This window comes from Mytilus trossulus, chromosome 4 (assembly GCF_036588685.1).
Source record: "Mytilus trossulus isolate FHL-02 chromosome 4, PNRI_Mtr1.1.1.hap1, whole genome shotgun sequence".
NCBI lineage: Eukaryota > Metazoa > Mollusca > Bivalvia > Mytilida > Mytilidae > Mytilus > Mytilus trossulus.
In genome coordinates, this window is record NC_086376.1 from 48,170,871 (window position 1) to 48,189,432 (window position 18,562).

Consider the following 18,562-nt stretch of genomic DNA (forward strand, 5'->3'; position numbering starts at 1 on the left):
GAAGATCATAAGTAAGGAATCAAACTGATTATAAGGTGCAATGTCGAAGTTCATGTATAATTATTACCCATTGTTATAGAAAATTCCTAATACGCCTATTGGTATATTGCTATACATCTTTGATTTATCTTTATCTCTCTTATTGAAATTACCCTGAACCCTGAACCAGAGTTTTTTTTATTCCCAATTCATAAAAGGAACGATGCATCCGATCCTAATAACTATCAAGGAATTACAATTACTGATTCATTTGGGAAGCTTTTTAATAAAATACTTGATACACGTCTTTGTAAATTCTTAGATAAATATCATATCAATGATGATAGCCAAAAAAAACCCCACCAATCTGACCACATGTTCATTCTAAAAACTATTGTATTGTAATACAAAAGAAGGTAAAGTGTTTGCCTGCTTTGTTGATTTTTAAAAAGCTTTTGAATCTTAGATGCTGTCATTCACACAGGGATCAAATTTAAGCTATTGGATATAGTCAAAGAATAGTATATAAGATTTCTTTAGAACTAAAGTTGGAGTAAAACAGGGAGACAATTTGAGTCCAATTTTGTTAAAAAAAATTCATAAATGAACTTTCTGATTGTTTTAACAGTTTCCCTGATCCAGCAGTTGTTAATTCACGACCAGTCCATTCTTTACTATATATGCTGATGATATTGTCATTTTTTCAACCTCGACAAAAGGACTTTAAAGTAAACTTGATGTATTAAGTGTTTAAAAATGTATCCCATTAAAACCAAGGTATTAAGAACTCTGAATAATGAAACTCAGGTGGAAAACTAACTTTTGAAACTCTGGAACTAGCGATGAATGAACCAATAATTCAGCATGGAATACTAATACTTTTATTACAGATGGACTGTGTTCAGTGTAAAGTCCTGAATCCAAATCTTGCTGATAGAAATTAGAAACAAGTATTCATACATAATTGAATTGACAAGTAAATATTTATGCATTACTTTTAGTGCATCTGGATCTATTTCCTTCGCTCGTTAAAAGCTTTCCATAAGCTACGCAAGGACTTTTTGTCACTTAATACAAGTTTAAAAAAAAAGCCTTCATGTAATTGAGCATACACTTAAACCTATTCTCTTATATATACCAACAACATTCATACTTTCTAGGTTAGCACAATGTTCATTTGCGACATCATGGATTAAGTTTTTATTCCGTACCAATACTTAAATCAAATATCAATGATATACTGCAAGATCGTCATAAAAAAAACAGCTCGTTAAAAAAACAAGGACTCCGAAGCGCATTTGTGAATTTTCATTAATCATACACGATCAAAAGCCGAATATATGAATATCCAATGATTTATAAAAAACTGCAATATCTGATTAAAAATTAAGGATGATTGTTCAAAATTGTCCGTTCAATAATTTCATCTGCCGACATGATTGCATGTCATAAAAAGTCTTAAATAAAAAAAATCTAAAAGCAAAAAATCATGCAAATTTGAGGGAATTCAACAATTTGATGCCTTAACGTACAGTAAAAATATATTAATACTCAACCCTAACATTATATTTGATTTAATGCGAGATGATTAGGTGTCACTGTTACTCCTAAATGATGGTCGTTCGGAATATGTAAAAAAAGGTATGTTTGATAATTCTTTAACTAAATTTTTGCATACCATTATAAGAGTAAGAAATTAAATAATATTGTTTTTAGTAAACTTTATATAACAACCGAGTTTATTAACATGGTAATGTGCACAGTGCATTTTAAAATAATTTGAAAAAAAGTTCCTCTAAATACTTGAGTTACGGTTATCTTTCAAAGTTACGACCATCTTGTGTCGGTTACGACCATCATCAAAAATACTATATTTGACATTACGACCATCACAATTTAAAGTTACGACCATCATGCTCGAATTTTTGAATGACTAATCTACGAAAATTGGAATGATTTTATGTGTCAAATTTGGTTTCAATAACAACGTACTCACAATAAGTGTATATGAGACAAGTTGTTTGACTCAAATGAACCTTTCACTGCACGAAAATCGGAAAATTAAAACTTATCCCTAGAGTTGTCTCCCATATTCAGATCCGCTTACCACCAGTGAGCATAGGCTTTGCGATCGAGAACGTATAATATTTGTCATGTATTCAGACATATATAATACAATAGATGTTTATGTGATTGCATGGTAGGTAAAATGATAATCATGAACGACAAACCAAAAACTGATAATTTGCGAGGTAAAGCATGTTCTAGGCACTATTTGTTCCATGCTCTGAAATCAATCCCTTTAAAAAACGAACATGGAAGGCATTACTCGACGAACGAAATCATTTAAAAAGCCTAGTTGTTCGATTGGTCTGTGGGGTTTCAAAGCAAGGTTTTGAATCCTGCCGATGAAAGAACAATAAAAAGTCCTAGTGCAGATTTTCAGAATTAACGCTATTCTGATCGAAGTTTATAACTTATGAAATTAGCTCTGTCTTGCACTGACTATATGATGGGGGAACAACTATTGTAAATTTGTGACAAACTAAAAGTTTATTAGACGTATATAATTAATTGATTGTGACTGCATAGTTAGCAAAATTACCATCCTTTAGGACAAACAAAAAAAGTTATACCATCTACTTGCTACTATCAATGATGTACTGTGTTACAACCCTAGATAAATCCGACGAGGAAAAACATCCCTCTATTAACGGAAGGTATATTGGTATGAAACGTAAATGACCGAATAATTTATGGTGCTGTGCATATGATATGGCACACGATGTCACAAAATCGTGTGTTCAAATCCTTTAGAGAGAATGACAAAACCTGTGTTATTTTCTAACACAAATTTACAGATCGAATATTAGAAACAAAATATATGTATTGTGCCAGCCCTTGTTTTCCGATGGAACATTTCATGCATATGGTTGTCACAAATTTTACGATAATTCAGCACAAACAGAAAATCTTATTAAAGTCTTAAGACTTGTTCAACGTGTACGAAAAACAGATAAAATAAAAATAAAATATAACCGAACAAAATGAAGTTTCATTTATTCTTGTTTGTACCAGTATTGCTTCACAGATCCTAAGACTTTCATTAAGCTCTTAATAACAGACTTTTATTTATAATACTAAAATAGCGAGGTCCAATTTGTCAACCATCATGGGGTAAAAACGACAAATCAAAGAATTCAACTTTATATATAGTTAATATAGGACAATAGTGTAGATTAGAAATTACACCACTCCAGACCCTTTTGATTTCTACATAATTAATATTGCCAATAATTCACAAGTACCGGGTCAAATCCGATACCGATACGAATAGTATATTCACCTGTTACATATTACCTTATCTGTACGTTCCGCATCTGACAGGCGCACCACCAAACGGTGTATTTAGGATTTTGCTATATACACGGGTCATAATCACGGGGTTGACACTACTAAATTCAATCATTGTCAAATTGTTCCCGATTGTAGTGTTTTAATCAGTAAGGCTTTCTGAGATAACGATACGAATGCTAAAAATATTGACTCAAAATAAGGCGTATTGGTACAGTTTTCAATTTGTTAGCGGGCATGACGTGAAACAGCGAATCAAAGAATTCAACTGTATTTATAACTAATATAAGACATTGCCGTTGATTAGAAAATACATTCCAGGACCTTTTGTTTTCCAAATAATTGATATTACCAATAATTGATAAGTTCCAGGTCGACGGGTTCAAACAGAAAGATTTGAAAGCAGAGAAAACTGTGTATCTTATAATCGGCATGACTTTTCAAATGACAATACCAATACTAAAATAAGACTGACGCATAGTTATATACTTTAATCTGTAGCCATACCGCTAGATCACATGACCACCTGGGCTTTATAAAAATGAAGCATTGGTGTCCGGGTGTTACCTTTCCACGTCAATCTAGCGGCGTACTACAGTACATGATATTCAAGGCATGGAGATGTTATTTTTACACATCAGATATATATATAGACAGTGCATAGCAGTACTATCAGGTATGTTAACCACCGAGAATAGGTACATACAAAATCAATTGGTAGACAGTGCATAGCAGTACTATCAGGTATGTTAACCACCGAGAATAAGTGCATACAAAATCAATTGGTAGACAGTGCATAGCAGTACTATCAGGTATGTTAACCACCGAGAATAGGTGCATACAAAATCAATTGGTAGACAGTGCATAGCAGTACTATCGGGTATGTTAACCAAAGAGAATAGGTGCATACAAAATCTATTGGTAGACAGTGCATAGCAGTACTATCAGGTATGTTAACCACCGAGAATAGGTGCATACAAAATCAATTGGTAGACAGTGCATAGCAATACTATCAGGTATGTTAACCACCGAGAATAGGTACATACAAAATCAATTGGTAGACAGTGCATAGCAGTACTATCAGGTATGTTAACCACCGACAGTAGGTTTAGACAAAATATGTTTGTAAATAGTGCATAGAAGAACTATATGGTATTTTAACCACCGACAGTAGGTATTGATATATATATATATATATATATATGTATGTATTCCTCAGAACGAAATAAAAAAAAATATTTAAGAAAGCATCGAATCACTAAGAAAGACATTTGGAGAACGATGCAATGTTAATTCAAAATAGACAAAACAAAAAATAAAATTTCCTTATCATACTTTTTTAAACCAATTATTTTATTTTTGCGGGAATTTATATTATTCCATTTGTTTAACATATGAGAGACATAGAATTGTTAAATGATCGACGGGAGCTTCAAACACATTGGACCGTGAACAGAACTACTGAAATGCTGTCAGCATGAATCACATAAAATAAAATGGATGATGTGAGATACAAGCAAGGTCAACACTGAGTAGAAATACCGTATATATTCAAATTATTCGATCATTAGTCGGAACAAAGGGACTTGCAGTTTCTGACAACTCATCAATTAATGTTTTAGTCATATAAAAGGTATACACAGAAGGGAATACATACAAAGGGTAGAAGCTTAATATCTTACACCTTGAAAGAGTGCTAAGTGTAAATGTATTCCATAATTTAGGATGATTTATCACAAATCGACTCATGGAAATGTAATTATATCTCCTAAATAATGGTTTTATGCTACCAGAGAAGAAATCAGTGAACAAACCAGTTTCCTTTACTTTTTTGTTGTTGCAAATTCTAGGGAGTATAACGTTGTGAAACTGAATATTAACGAATCTACTAGGAGTCTCACAGTGAACTTTTTAATCTAATTGAATTGCAACATACACTGAATATTTTTTGTAACAATGTAAAGACTATCGTTTAAAGACTGTGAATCCCATGATTCAAAATATACATGAACATTATTTAATTGTTGAATCCCTGTGTGAACAAATAACGTCCGTTACTTCTATATATATAGTGTACTATAAGGAAAGAATATGATGCTAAATCATTAATTTGATCATAATTGTCAATCAATAAATGTTAGATACACCAACAACTATTTTACACAAGACAATAAATGTAATATCTTAAATACCTAGCACGTGTAGCATAACTGTTTTCGTTTTAACTGGTTTTGTGTTAATTTGGCAGACGTATTTTCCCGCGTCTTCGTACTTGACATCATGAATCAGTAAATTCCAGTCATTTGTAAATGGTCTTTCTATGCCTATTCTATCATCGTCTATTATCCTTCCTATATCGTAGGTAAGCAAAGTAGAAAATCTATCCGTCCAGACGACCTGTAGCAAAATAATATTTTAACATTTTAAACTGGTAAACATTGTATATAGCAAGCATCAAACATAGTATATAGCAAGCATCTGTTTGTATAGTATTAAAGGTAAATAGTAATACATGAAAGTTATGTGAAAATGATTTTATAAATTGACAAAATATCTCGATGACCTTTATCCGTAATTGTATCTACATGTATACATTATCATATTGTCCTTCACACTGACATGTCGAATTATTTACATATATGAGTTGGATGTTAAGTCCCTAAAGAGTTTCAATGGCCGAGAAAAACAACCGTTCATCATGCATTCACCCTGAATTCATCTGCTTTTATCAGCTCTTAATCGAACAATTTTACACTGAAGGAATAATCTAAACCTGATTCAGAAGTTTGAGCGCTTAATAAAGTTTGACACTGTCAGCATGTGACACGACTTTGCTGTTTTATAGTGTTAAAGCCGAACACTCGATAATTATATAAGAACATTTTAACGAACTTGTGTTTTAAAACTAGCCATTCGATTTTACAGCTGGTAATTTAGTTGAACTGATAATTATACAATGCGAAAGATAATTATAAGTGGTGGCTTGTGAAACATTTATTTGTAGCTACGTTGTGGAACTATAATATACATTGATACGCTTAAGAACTTGAAGGTTGATTAAACTGTTAAGATATTGCGTTTGCTGTTTTGATATTTAATTACACAGTAATTTGTTTTCACGATTATACGAATTATGCATTAGTTCCGAAAAGGGAAATTTAAACATACAAAACAGTATTCAATTTTGGAATTGAACTGTCGCTATTATTTATGATTTGTAAGATGTACGTTCATTAACCAGTTTATGGTGCAAAAATATGTTATTAACATTGTAAAGTTCGAAAAGTTCTTTCATTTCAAAGTACCGTTAGAACCAAAGTTAACCATGTACATAAAGCCAAACCATTCTATGTGTTTTAGTTGAACACATAGTCCACTTTCAAAATAAGACCTTACTGTTAACCCGAGTCTTTGACTTATTTTAAGCCGAATTTAAATATATTAATGTCAGGGTGATGGACTCGTGTTAATATAATAACTAATACATAAAGATAACGATACGGGTAAAACTTCATTGATATATTGTCTATTTATATAAGTATTTGCCTCTCTTAGTCATCACCTTTCATATGATATGAATAGATAATGGAGGAATACAATTGGTTAGTTGAATTAAAAAAAATGAATTCTTCAACTGTTTCGGTTTTATATATCCTTGACGTTCATGTATTCGGCTTTTAGCGTTCCTTATGAAGTAAATCCAGAAAAGAGCCACAGACGCATTACATTTATAAAGTTTTGTTTTATTGTTGATACTTCTGCTGACCTTAGATGAATTTTGCTGTTATTTAAGGACCTTTCATAATATAATATTGCTGTTTATACTATGTTATAAATTCCTAATTTATAAATTAATTCGAATACGGATTGTCGTCGTATCAAGACTAGTATAGGCAAAACATGATTGCCATTACTGAACAAAACACCTAAAGTTAACCTTTGATTTTCATTGGATTTGTTTTCCCGCCTAATTCTTGTCAATTTTCTAAGTTTGTGTTTCAATCTTTTCCAGTCTTGTGCTTTTTTATTGTCAGTCTCCTGTTAATTCTTTAGAACTTCCTTTGAAAAAGACCCTAACACTTTACATATGTTTTAGTAATTTATTAATAAGAATTTAAAATCATAAATCAAAAGGAAGAACTTTTGATTATTCATTGATATTGATTATGTAAAACTTTTGATGGTGGACTATTAATCCTGATGGAAACATTGGCTCAGTAGTCAGTGCTTTGGTCATGATTCCCTTGCATGATTACAGACGTTATTATGAAACTAGGGTTCACAAAGTTGACTATAGTTGATATGGCATAAAAGTTTAGAACTGGGTAAGGGTGGAGACTTAGTCTCTAAGGATATTATTAGCTCAGAAGTAAATGCTTCGGTCCTGGCTAGATTTATAAACAAACTTTTCTTAAAGCTTTTCTTGATAAAATCAGAAGTTATAATGAACTCCCTCAGGCAAAGTTGATCGTATACAATTTTAATGTTAGATCCATGTTAGCCATATAGTTCTTCTCATGTTTCGGTACTTATACTAGTACATCCTTTGCTTCCGACTTTTTGTCTTTGGTCATTACGGCTGACGGTAAATCCAGAGAAAAAACCCGCTTCGAACGCAGGCAATTTATCAGAAATTGCTTTCATCATATAGATGTTTATGAGTTATGTATATATTTTCATAGTAGTTTAATCTTATTCTATTGATAAAAAAGTAGTCCTTTATTACAAGATAGGGTCAATTTTAGTACAAATTATATTAATTAACACTGATATGAAATAGAACACGACATAATTCTTTGGTTCCTTGACTACAGCAATGACAAACCAGATATGATAACTTGGAATTTCTTGAAAACAACAATGGTAAAGTGTTTATTACTATTATAATATCAGGAGATAAACAAAAGTTGTCGGGGTCAAAACAACGGATCCAATTTAAAAGATCGGGATTTAGCTTTTCTAAACACAACTTCTCTTATGGATGCATTGATAACAACAATGTAAATGAAAAAGAACAGTCAAGATATAAATTATCAAAGATGAATATACCTAACAATATCTAACAATGAAATCTCGATCTTTATCTAAACGTCGGCTTATTCCTCTGTACTTTATTTTGCATTCTATTCACGGAAGCGATTATAAATTCTAATCATTGAAATAGTATATACCTTGTGCCCCGCAAGATGCTCCACGGTACATGGTAATATGGCAGTCTTTTCTGCAATGACAGTGACATTGAATACTGGAACATCAAAACTTGGATCGACTGCAAAAACATCTGAAATTATAGGTAAAGGACGTTTTATCAATAGCCTTGATTTCATCATCAAGATAAAAACAACAAAAAATCTTATTCAAAAACCAATTTACTTAGTATGATATGTAGGAGAACACATCAACAACTATGTCATATGATGATACCATTTATGTTCGTCAATAGCTAAAACAAAGATCATTAACAATTATATAGTTACAGTGACCTCCTTAAATAGACATTCATTAACACATTTAATTCAATGTTCTATAATTGCTGGATATGATAAAATGTTTGTGTAATTCATATTACAACTCATCGAAAGAGCTAATGTTATTTTTTAATATAGAGTGCTTCATGATTTCCATAACAAATGTTTATGTTATTATTGTGACAGGAACGATAATCCCTTCTCAAAAGATTGAGTAATTACCTAGTCTTAAGGTTAAGCTTGGGCCAGATCTCTAGCACTGACTATCCCTTTTCTACTTATGATTGTTGTTGTCCTTTAAGTTTTTCTTTGTTTTCTTTAAATATTTTGTTTATGGTTTACTGTACAGTATAGCAAATATAGTAAAACATGACTGTGATTTGACGCAACAATATAAATTCTGTTAATGAATAAGAAAAGCATTGCAGTTTCCGACATATGAATGATCGTTAAAGTGCGTTTTACATCATATAATGTCACGTTATCAGTACAGAAAATGTGTCCGCAAAGGACAGTCTTTAATTTAAGAACTATAACACCAATTAGACTTGTCTTTTCAATTAATAGATTGTTTTCTAATTGAGTGAGTTTCTGAATACAGTATTTCAAATTGACTCAAACATTCAATTACCGCTTAGGCGATTCTTTAATTCATTTTCTACTATATCTAACGATGAACAAAGTGGCAAACGCCGTCATATGTCTTTTGAATATTGAGCACTAATTACCCAAACATAAGAATGCTGTGAACAATCTCAAATCAATATCTAGCTATAGATGATTAAAGCATTATGATGATCTCGAATTCTTTTTTTGGATGCTTATAAAAATCGAAAAGTGTCTTTTGAGATTTGTCAGATCGCATGCTTGCTTAACTGACAGAGAAATTCATTTGGGTGTGATAATCTATTTGAGCACCTCAATCAACTATCAACAAATTGAACTCTAGGGAAATAAAAGTGAAAAATACATATTTAAAACAGCATTCTTAATAAGACAATATTTTCGAGTTAGAAAGGAGTTCTTTTTCTTAATCCTAACTAAGTAATCAGTTCTAGACAACAACTTTACCACTGGAATGCCTTTTTTCGTTTAAAAGTTACAGTTTGCACGCAAATCATCTTGTGTCCAAAGAGAACCAAATCCCAAGATAATAAGAGTAGAGAATTAAACTGTCTTCTTCAAATTATATATAACTTCACTAAACGAAAACATCACGCATTGAACAATATTTATGAATAATGTTGTAATTTTATGAGAGCAAAAATTGCTTTTTGACAAAAGTTACGACAAGGTGATTTTAATTTGAATATAAATTGAATTTTAGTGCTATCATAGAAAATGACAATTTTGAAGAAAAAATATATTGTCATAATTCCAATAGGTATTTCTATCGTATGACCATTTTATTCGTATTTTGATATCTCTCTCATAATGTGTTTGGTCGTTTACTGTCCAATGTCTCATGAAAGTCTTAAATGATGTCCTCTTTATTTGTACTGTATTCCTGTCACGTAGTGTTGTAATTTAAGCGGGTTTATTTTTTATAATTGCCACATAAACGGGGAGGTTTGGCTAGCTATAAAACCAAGTTCAACCCACAGTTTTTTTTAATGTCCTGTACTTATTCATGAATATGGCAGATGTCCATTTCCGTGTATGTTGACGTTTGATTTTCTTGCAGTTGAATGTCTCTGTTGTTTCGTTGTTTTCCTTTTAAAGTTTGTTACAGATGTCAAGTGACAATATTATAAATTGTTAGTCTCTACACTGATAAGTGAAGGATAGTATATATATATGTTTATATAGACACAAACGCTGACAAATATCAAGTGAGACAGGGGACATTTGTATTGGAGACTTCAATTGTATTTTCCTACTGGATTTGCCTAACTCATGTGACAAGCATCATCACCGAAGGAAAATTGTCACTGTCTATGTGATACGTCGATGTTATGATTTATATGTCTAACAATGCATGCGTTATGACCGAGATGTATCAAATCACGGATTTGTGTGGAACTCTTTTTAGCATGGTGTACAAATATATAAATAAATGTATTTTGTAAACAAGTTCTTTGAAATGATAGTTACTTTCATGATTCATTTTCATCAATTTCACCAAAGTCGAACTATTACAAGAAATAAATTGGTTCTAATTTCCATTCCTACCAAATCGTTGGGAAGAGCCTTTAGAATTGTACTATAGCTTTTGTACAAATGTCCTGAGAGGGTATTATTGATTGGATTTGATCAGGTCAAAGCTATAAATTACCCTTTTAAGATGTAAATTTCATGCATATTTACAAATATTGGTTTAGTCATCAGAACAGTCATAAAGGGTTAGATATTAAAGATACGTAGACGAGACCGTTGCATTTTAAAGATAAGAGCGATGGGAATCCTTAAAGATACAAAATCGATGATAAAAATTTCTTAAAGTCAGTATATAAGGATTAAATAGAAAAGTTGTTAAAACTATTTATTTCTTGTAGGTTTATTTCTTGTTTTACTGCTCCCTTGAGACGAAGCATCTAGTAATGAAAATTGAATTTAATACGAGCCTGGCAATATAAACTTTATTGACTTTGAATTACACATATATCTAAAGAATCGGACATTTTAAACAACTACTCCCAAGGGTTTATTCTAACTGTGCGTGTGTCGGAACTGACACATACAATTTACTGTACAAGTGTTAATGGTGGCACATTGTTAGGCCTTTTTCAATGAAAAACATGTTTTACAGTTACTCAAACTCTCAAGTTAAGTTTGTTATTTTGTGCAGTCTAGATGAAAATAAGTGTTCAAATACGCACGTTTCTAAAAGAATATAATTCGGCAGACTTTCAAATAACGTTTATATGGACCACTCCATGATGAACATTTCTTGAATAATCTATATGACAGAATAGAATTACAAAAGTCATGACAATTCATGCAAATGATTAATGAAATATAGTATTGCTAAGCTTTGTTACGACATGTTATTATTCACTGATGTTATCAGTCTAGAAGATATTTTAGACAAGCGATGCGATGAATACCTAGTATGAAAAAGGAGAACTATAGAAGAAATAGTCTTTTGAATTATCATTAAAGGGTCTTGAAGAGACGTGTAACGTTAGAAAATTCAGTTCGGAAATGCAGTATTTATAGCTTATTTAATACGTCTAAATTAAATGTAAAATATGATAAATGGTAAGAAGATTCTGTGCTCAATCTGAAAGGACAACAAGAAAAAAAATCATGCTTATTAAACAGACTAATGCTTCAACATGCCTTTTAATCGTCGACCTGCAAGAGACTAATTGTAATGTCGAATGAGAAATTCCATCATACAATAAACCTGTTTTTATTGACACAATAAAAACTTGTTAAAATGTAAAATTATGCCATTGCAGTTAAAGCAAATAGAAATTGATTATGAAGTATAAATTGACAGGAAAAATTAGTTAAGAAAAGACAATAGTTTTGCTTTTCTACAGATTTACGTTAAACGGAATTGATCAATCAAGTGAAAGTATCACAATATCGATAGAAAAAAATGCAGCTGCGCAGATGTGCTTAAATAGTAGTAATTTTAGTTGCAATATCTATAAGGATAATAAGTTGAGACAATTATATTTCTTATGTTAAATTATATTAATAATAATCATACAATTTGGTTTGTTTAAAAAAAATCGTCTGTAGTCTTTTGTTATTTTCCCGTTCATTGCAACTAAATATTCTTCAATTACACCAACATTTTTCGATTTCGAACAAATTTGAATTTTTAAATGATACCCCAAAACAATTTTATGTCAACTGATCATTCTAAAACAAACACCGTTTATGAGCGGGATCATTAAACGCTTAACAAAATTAAAGAAAATAAAAATAATATGTAAATGTAGTTAAAAAGTAACAACAGGTCAATAGTGCGACCCAACAAGTTGCTGTCTATACGAGTTTCTTCAAGCTAGTATGGTGTATTATCTAGATATAAAAAAAATGCAACAACGTTTTTCATTTTTGATGGTTAATGTCCATTGGCAAATGTCTGCTAGCACCTCAAGAACAAAACTGTACTAGGATATGTGGTATATAAGAGGCTAGTTTTTATGAATCAAAAATCCTCTGAAAAATACAAAATTACATGAGGTCATTTTTATAAATTTCCTGTTCAAAAACTTTGATTTTTACTAAAAACTAAGGATTTTCTTATCCCAGGCATAGATTACCTTAGCCGTATCTGGCACAACTTTTTGAAATTTTGAATCCTCAATGCTCTTCAACTTTGTACTTGTTTGGCTTTTTGAATATTTTGATATGAGCGTCACTGATGAGTCTTATGAAGACGAAACGCGCGTCTGGCGTATTAGATTGTAATCCTGGTACCTTTGATAACCATTTACACACATTTATCATTTCTCTGTCCTATAATTACGTTCTCCTATTTATTTGTATTGTAAACTTGCCATGTAATGTTGTCATTTTAATGTTATATTTAAAATTGCCAAAAAAAAGCGGTAGCTTTTTTAAAACTAGCCACAAAACCAGGTTCAACCCAACATTGTTTTCTTATAAATGTTCTGTACCAAGTCAGAAAAATGGGCATTATTATATTATAGTTCGTTTCTGTATGCGTTTCATTTTAGTGTTGTGTTTCTGTTGTGTCGTAGTTATATAATCTTATATTTGATGTGTTTCCCCCAGTTTTAATTTGTAAACCGGATTTTTTTTTTTTTTCTCAATCTATTTATGAATTTCGAACAGCGGAAAGTACTGTTGCCTTTATTTATTATGTGGTGTGACGAAATACAATACATAGACATCCTCTTATCATACTAACAACCACTGTGGTCTCGTGGTAGTGTTCTTGAACCGAGTGAAAGAAAACGTGATTTTATTCCTACCTGCGGGTCACGCCAAAAAAAAATTGGAAATCTTTTGTCCATTTGCTAAGCATAACGTATTTAGGGATAAGGGCAAATTATTGTTGGATCGGAGGCACAATAATATGACTGGTAAGGATAAAGTGGCTTCCTAGGGACTGTTATTTTGTGAACCAAAGCGTTAAAAATCGACTCGGTGATTCGGTATAGTACAAAAAGAGTTTATACTCATATAATATTTACATGTTCTCTTCTGGACATGCATGCAAAATTTGCCAGTAGACAAAAACACCAATCCATAATGATTCACTTTCCAAATTGTGAATCTAACCCTCTGTTAATATTCAGGAATTTGGACAGGGGACACAAGTTAAGTCTATGACAAATATAGAAACTGTAATTTACATTTCAACTATTGAAAAATTCAAAAAAAACAAAAAAAAAACATTAATGCATTGGCGACTTAAAAGGGACAACGTTAACTCTTTTTCACATATAAGACATATCGCTGTGTTGGTGTAATTGCTAATGATGCGCTGTGCGTTCTGCAATTGCATAAAATATACCTCCTGGTTTAGGGACATTTGCTGGAGCGCCACTGTCTGCAATGCAAGTATCAAAATAGTAATAACGTCAAGTTCCCATAATTGTACAATATCAAGTTAAATGCAACAATAAGGAAATATAATAAATATATAAAGTGATAAAATATGATCTTATTTTTCTTTTCTAATATATAAGTAGAACTGAACAAAATATCATGTTAGCAAGTATCTATCTTGCATTTTCTAAAAAAAAATAGTGCATTTATGTCATAATAAAGTGGTATTGTTTTTTGTGGTTAAGTCCGTGCTTGCAAATACACATGGTTTACCAAGTAAAAGGGAAAAAAACAACTAAATTCTGGTTTTGTATATTGATTTCTCTATTGAAAGAATTAAAATTAAAAAATTAAAACATTTGGAAAACATATATTTATATATATTGCTTGGTAACAACAAGTTTGGTAATCATTAATATAGGATTGCTTCGGTTTGTTAACGTCATCGATAATTTTTAATTTTGCAGAAAATTATATATAGATAAAAAAAAATCTTCAAATTAATGAATCGATAGATGCAGATGGCTCACTTTATAGTAGACTGTAAACACTCATACCTGATTTAAAAAAAAGAAATATCTTTCATTAACAATATAATAAAAACATGAAATATAGAAAAAGGGGGGAAAAAGATGTTCAAAAGTGCTTGCGCAAAAACATCTGTATATGTGATACGTGTTAAACAATCATATAAAAAATATTGATTAGAGATATACATTCCATCTATGTCAATCACAGTGACTCGTCCGCATCAAAACGTCTATTTTGCTTTTAGAACCAAAAGTGACCAAGACCTCAAATTGAACAAATATATATGTAAACTACAACATTTTTTTTTATAGTATTCAAATGGAGACGATAAATGTATTGTTATGTTGAATACCTTGAGGGTAACCATGGTACACGTATTTTCCCCGTAAATTATTTAAAAACGACACTTGTTTTAAAAAAGTGTACCAACTATATGAACTCGGAATCTTAAAATTATAACTATATAAAGTCATTATGATACAAAAATCCATTTTATTTCATGTTTGTTAAATTTGAAATTGACATGTGCCAAAATGCATGTATAAAAAAAAAACACTTTAAAAGATCTAAGATGATGAAACCGATTTATAAAATAAAATTGTTTCAGATGCAGAGTAACTTCATGCATATCAAAATAATGGCACATACCTTCATTGCCTTGTGTCAAAACAACGAGCGCTGATTGTAAACGGGATATAAATATTATTGATGGATTCTAGCAAGTTGTATCATAAACTTTAAAGTTTCTGTACAATAGGTTTTTTTCGAAATCGGTGTTCAGTTCTAGTTGCGTTTGCGTAAGCCTCTGATTATGTAGTAGCCTCTTTAATTTTAATCATTACTTATCATCTATGAACTATGAAATACATGTTTATAACGATACAAACAGACAACGAAACATCACATTTGCTTTTCTTTGCTTAATTGAAATGTTACCTTTGCCATTAAAACGTGAATAAATGGTACATTGAAAAAAGACAACGAAGAAAATTAAAACATAAGAAAATATTGACATATATTGTGCTTTAATTTTATTGGTGCAGTTTACGCCTGTCTTTTGTGATTTTGATGCAATTGTGCGCAAAAGTGAAAAATGCATTGCGTCTGTTTTGCATGAATTTGAATTTTTTTAAATACAATTTTACTCGATTTTTTTTTCATGCAATACAGATGTTGCTGATGATGCGATCACAAGGATACCTTGAGGGTTAGGGTATACTGTTTCCTGCGCGCTGCAATCTACAATAAAGCACAAACAAATTATACAAAATATATAAGTATACATATTGGATATTAATCAATAAATAATATTATTAAAGAATATACGTATTGTAAAAATACGAATTTATGCACAAATACACATATGATGACATTATAAAAAAATCCTTGCTAAAATAGTCTCAAAATAGCAATAATTGAGTACCATATCTTTGTATGACCCTGTCGTAAAGGCAGCGGGATCATTAATTGTTATCCTTGACATTCCTTCCGTGATTCTGTCCGTCTCTGTGTAAAGTTTGAGAGAGGGCATTTGTGTCCTTAGACACATGCTTTGTTTATTTATTATTATTTCATTCTTTTTTTATAAAGGGTAAAAAGGAATAAAATTATAAAGAGGAGTAGTGCTAAGACATATACATTTAATTTGATGAAAATTAAAAAAAGAATAAAGCTTTTTTCTGCAATTGTGTCCAATATATGATAACGTATGAAAGTTGTTTACCATTCGTTTGATATGTTTCGGCATTCGGTTTATCTCATTTGAAGAAGGACTCCCGTTTTGAGTATTCATATTATGAGGAGTTCCGTATTTTTGTTAATTTGATTTAAACAAAAATGTTCAGTTGTATCACAGTAACCGGTAATATTGGTTCAGTTATATCTGTTGCATTTTACATAATATTTTTTCTTTTGATAAACTTGATTCCATGTTTATTCACCTGAATTAGCCCACTTTTTTTTTTACTGAAACTACATATTGCAATCATTGGTCTCTTAAACTATTCAATTTTCACCTGTTTCTAATACATTTTCTTTTTTTAATTATGTAAAATCTACTAGTGTTTATGAATTAAATAATATAAATTGTAATTAAAAAATTAAGAATGTATAAACTATTTTTAAGATAATTTTCAAAAACATGTGCAGAGTTTCTTCGAATAATGTCTCAACAACAGTCATGGAACTTGGTATATGACATCTTTACTTTATTTCATGATCCCTGGCACTGTGATTAAATGATTCATATACATAATTTATAGTGCAGAAGTTCGCAGGTCCTAGGAGTCTCGATCGACATTAGATGTTCAAAAGAGTTGACATATCTATTAAATATGAAGGATGTATTTCTTTAGCTGATGAAAAATATTTTGTAAATGGAATACATAATCTTCATCAGAGAAACGAATCTAAGTTCACAGGTTATTCAATTTACAAATTCCTTTGACTCTATACAGTTGTCAAATATAGTTGTTTTTTTTTACCAAGTTTCATGCGATGACAAGTTAACCAAAAGATTAAGTGAACAATTAAGAGTTCCCATGATTTGATGCCTCCTCGTTTAATGTCATTTGTCATTTGAAGCCATTCTCATATCCAAAGTGGTTAAGATTCTATCTATTTCATCGATAAAATCGCTCACAAAATGGACTGGCGTGAATATCATTTTCGCATTGTTTAAAACTACATTCTTCGTCCCTTCTAGCTTATCTAATACGAGGGTAGGTTTGCATGCTTATTTTGTCATTTACATTCAGGTGCCGAAGAGATTTCTATCTATGCTGATTTGAAAAATAGATATTGCACAGTTGGATAGCATGAGTTTAAGAAAATAGGCACAGTTTCAATGAACATTCTTGAAAATAACAGTATGATATATTTTCTTTAAATAATTGCGACTGCACAAAAGTACGTCTTCATAATATTCTTATGTGAATTAAATTAAAGGTACTGTACCTGTTTAGTTATATACTGTAAAACATAGATTAATAACTCTTATTATGAATAAAGGATACGTTATATGACTGACAATGAGACCATAATCCAATAGAGTCAAAATAACGTTACATAAAGCAATTATATGTCACCGTTTGGCCTTCAACAATGAGCAAAACCCATACCGTAAAGCCAGCTACAAATGGCGTCAACATGATGAACATGATTCCAACGAAAAAGATAAGGAGCAGATTAAGGACATAAACGATAAAACAAACACCAACGACAACCACTGAATAACAAGTTCGAGATTATTGACAAGCTCTTACAGGTTGTGGGGAGATTATTGACAAGCTCATACAGGTTGTGGCGAGATTAAACATGTTTTGGAGCCCGTTCAACACCGTATCTTGAGCCAATGGTGTAACAAACCAACATAAGAATAAACTGTATAAAATCAGATGTGAATTTCTGTTTCTTCAATATTTATCAAATACTAATTTCAAGCACAAGTATAGTTAAATTCGACATAAATAGTTATCAAAAGTACCAGGATTATAATTTTATACGCCAGACGCGCGTTTCGTCTACATAAGACTCATCAGTGACGCTCAGATCAAAATAGTTAAAAAGCAAAATAAATACAAAGTTGAAGAGCATTGAGGATCCAAAATTCCAAAAAGTTGTGCCAAATACGGCTAAGGTAATCTACTCCTGGGGTAAGAAAATCCTTAGTATTTCGAAAAATTCAAAGTTTTGTAAACAGAAAATTTATAAAAATTACCATATAATTGATATTCATGTCAACACCGAAGTGC

General features: G+C 31.0%; 1 protein-coding gene across 5 annotated transcripts in view; it reads right to left on the reverse strand.

The window, feature by feature from the left end:
- LOC134715423 (limbic system-associated membrane protein-like) overlaps positions 1–18,562 on the reverse strand; it is a 65,212-nt gene that overhangs the window by 18,603 nt on the left and 28,047 nt on the right. For all 5 annotated transcript variants that reach the window (XM_063577589.1, XM_063577588.1, XM_063577591.1 and 2 more), the window contains 2 exons: positions 8,505–8,614; positions 5,526–5,730 (listed from right to left, as the gene is read on the reverse strand). In XM_063577589.1, coding sequence (XP_063433659.1) covers positions 5,526–5,730; positions 8,505–8,614 — 315 coding nt within the window. The remainder of the gene's footprint in view (positions 1–5,525; positions 5,731–8,504; positions 8,615–18,562) is intronic.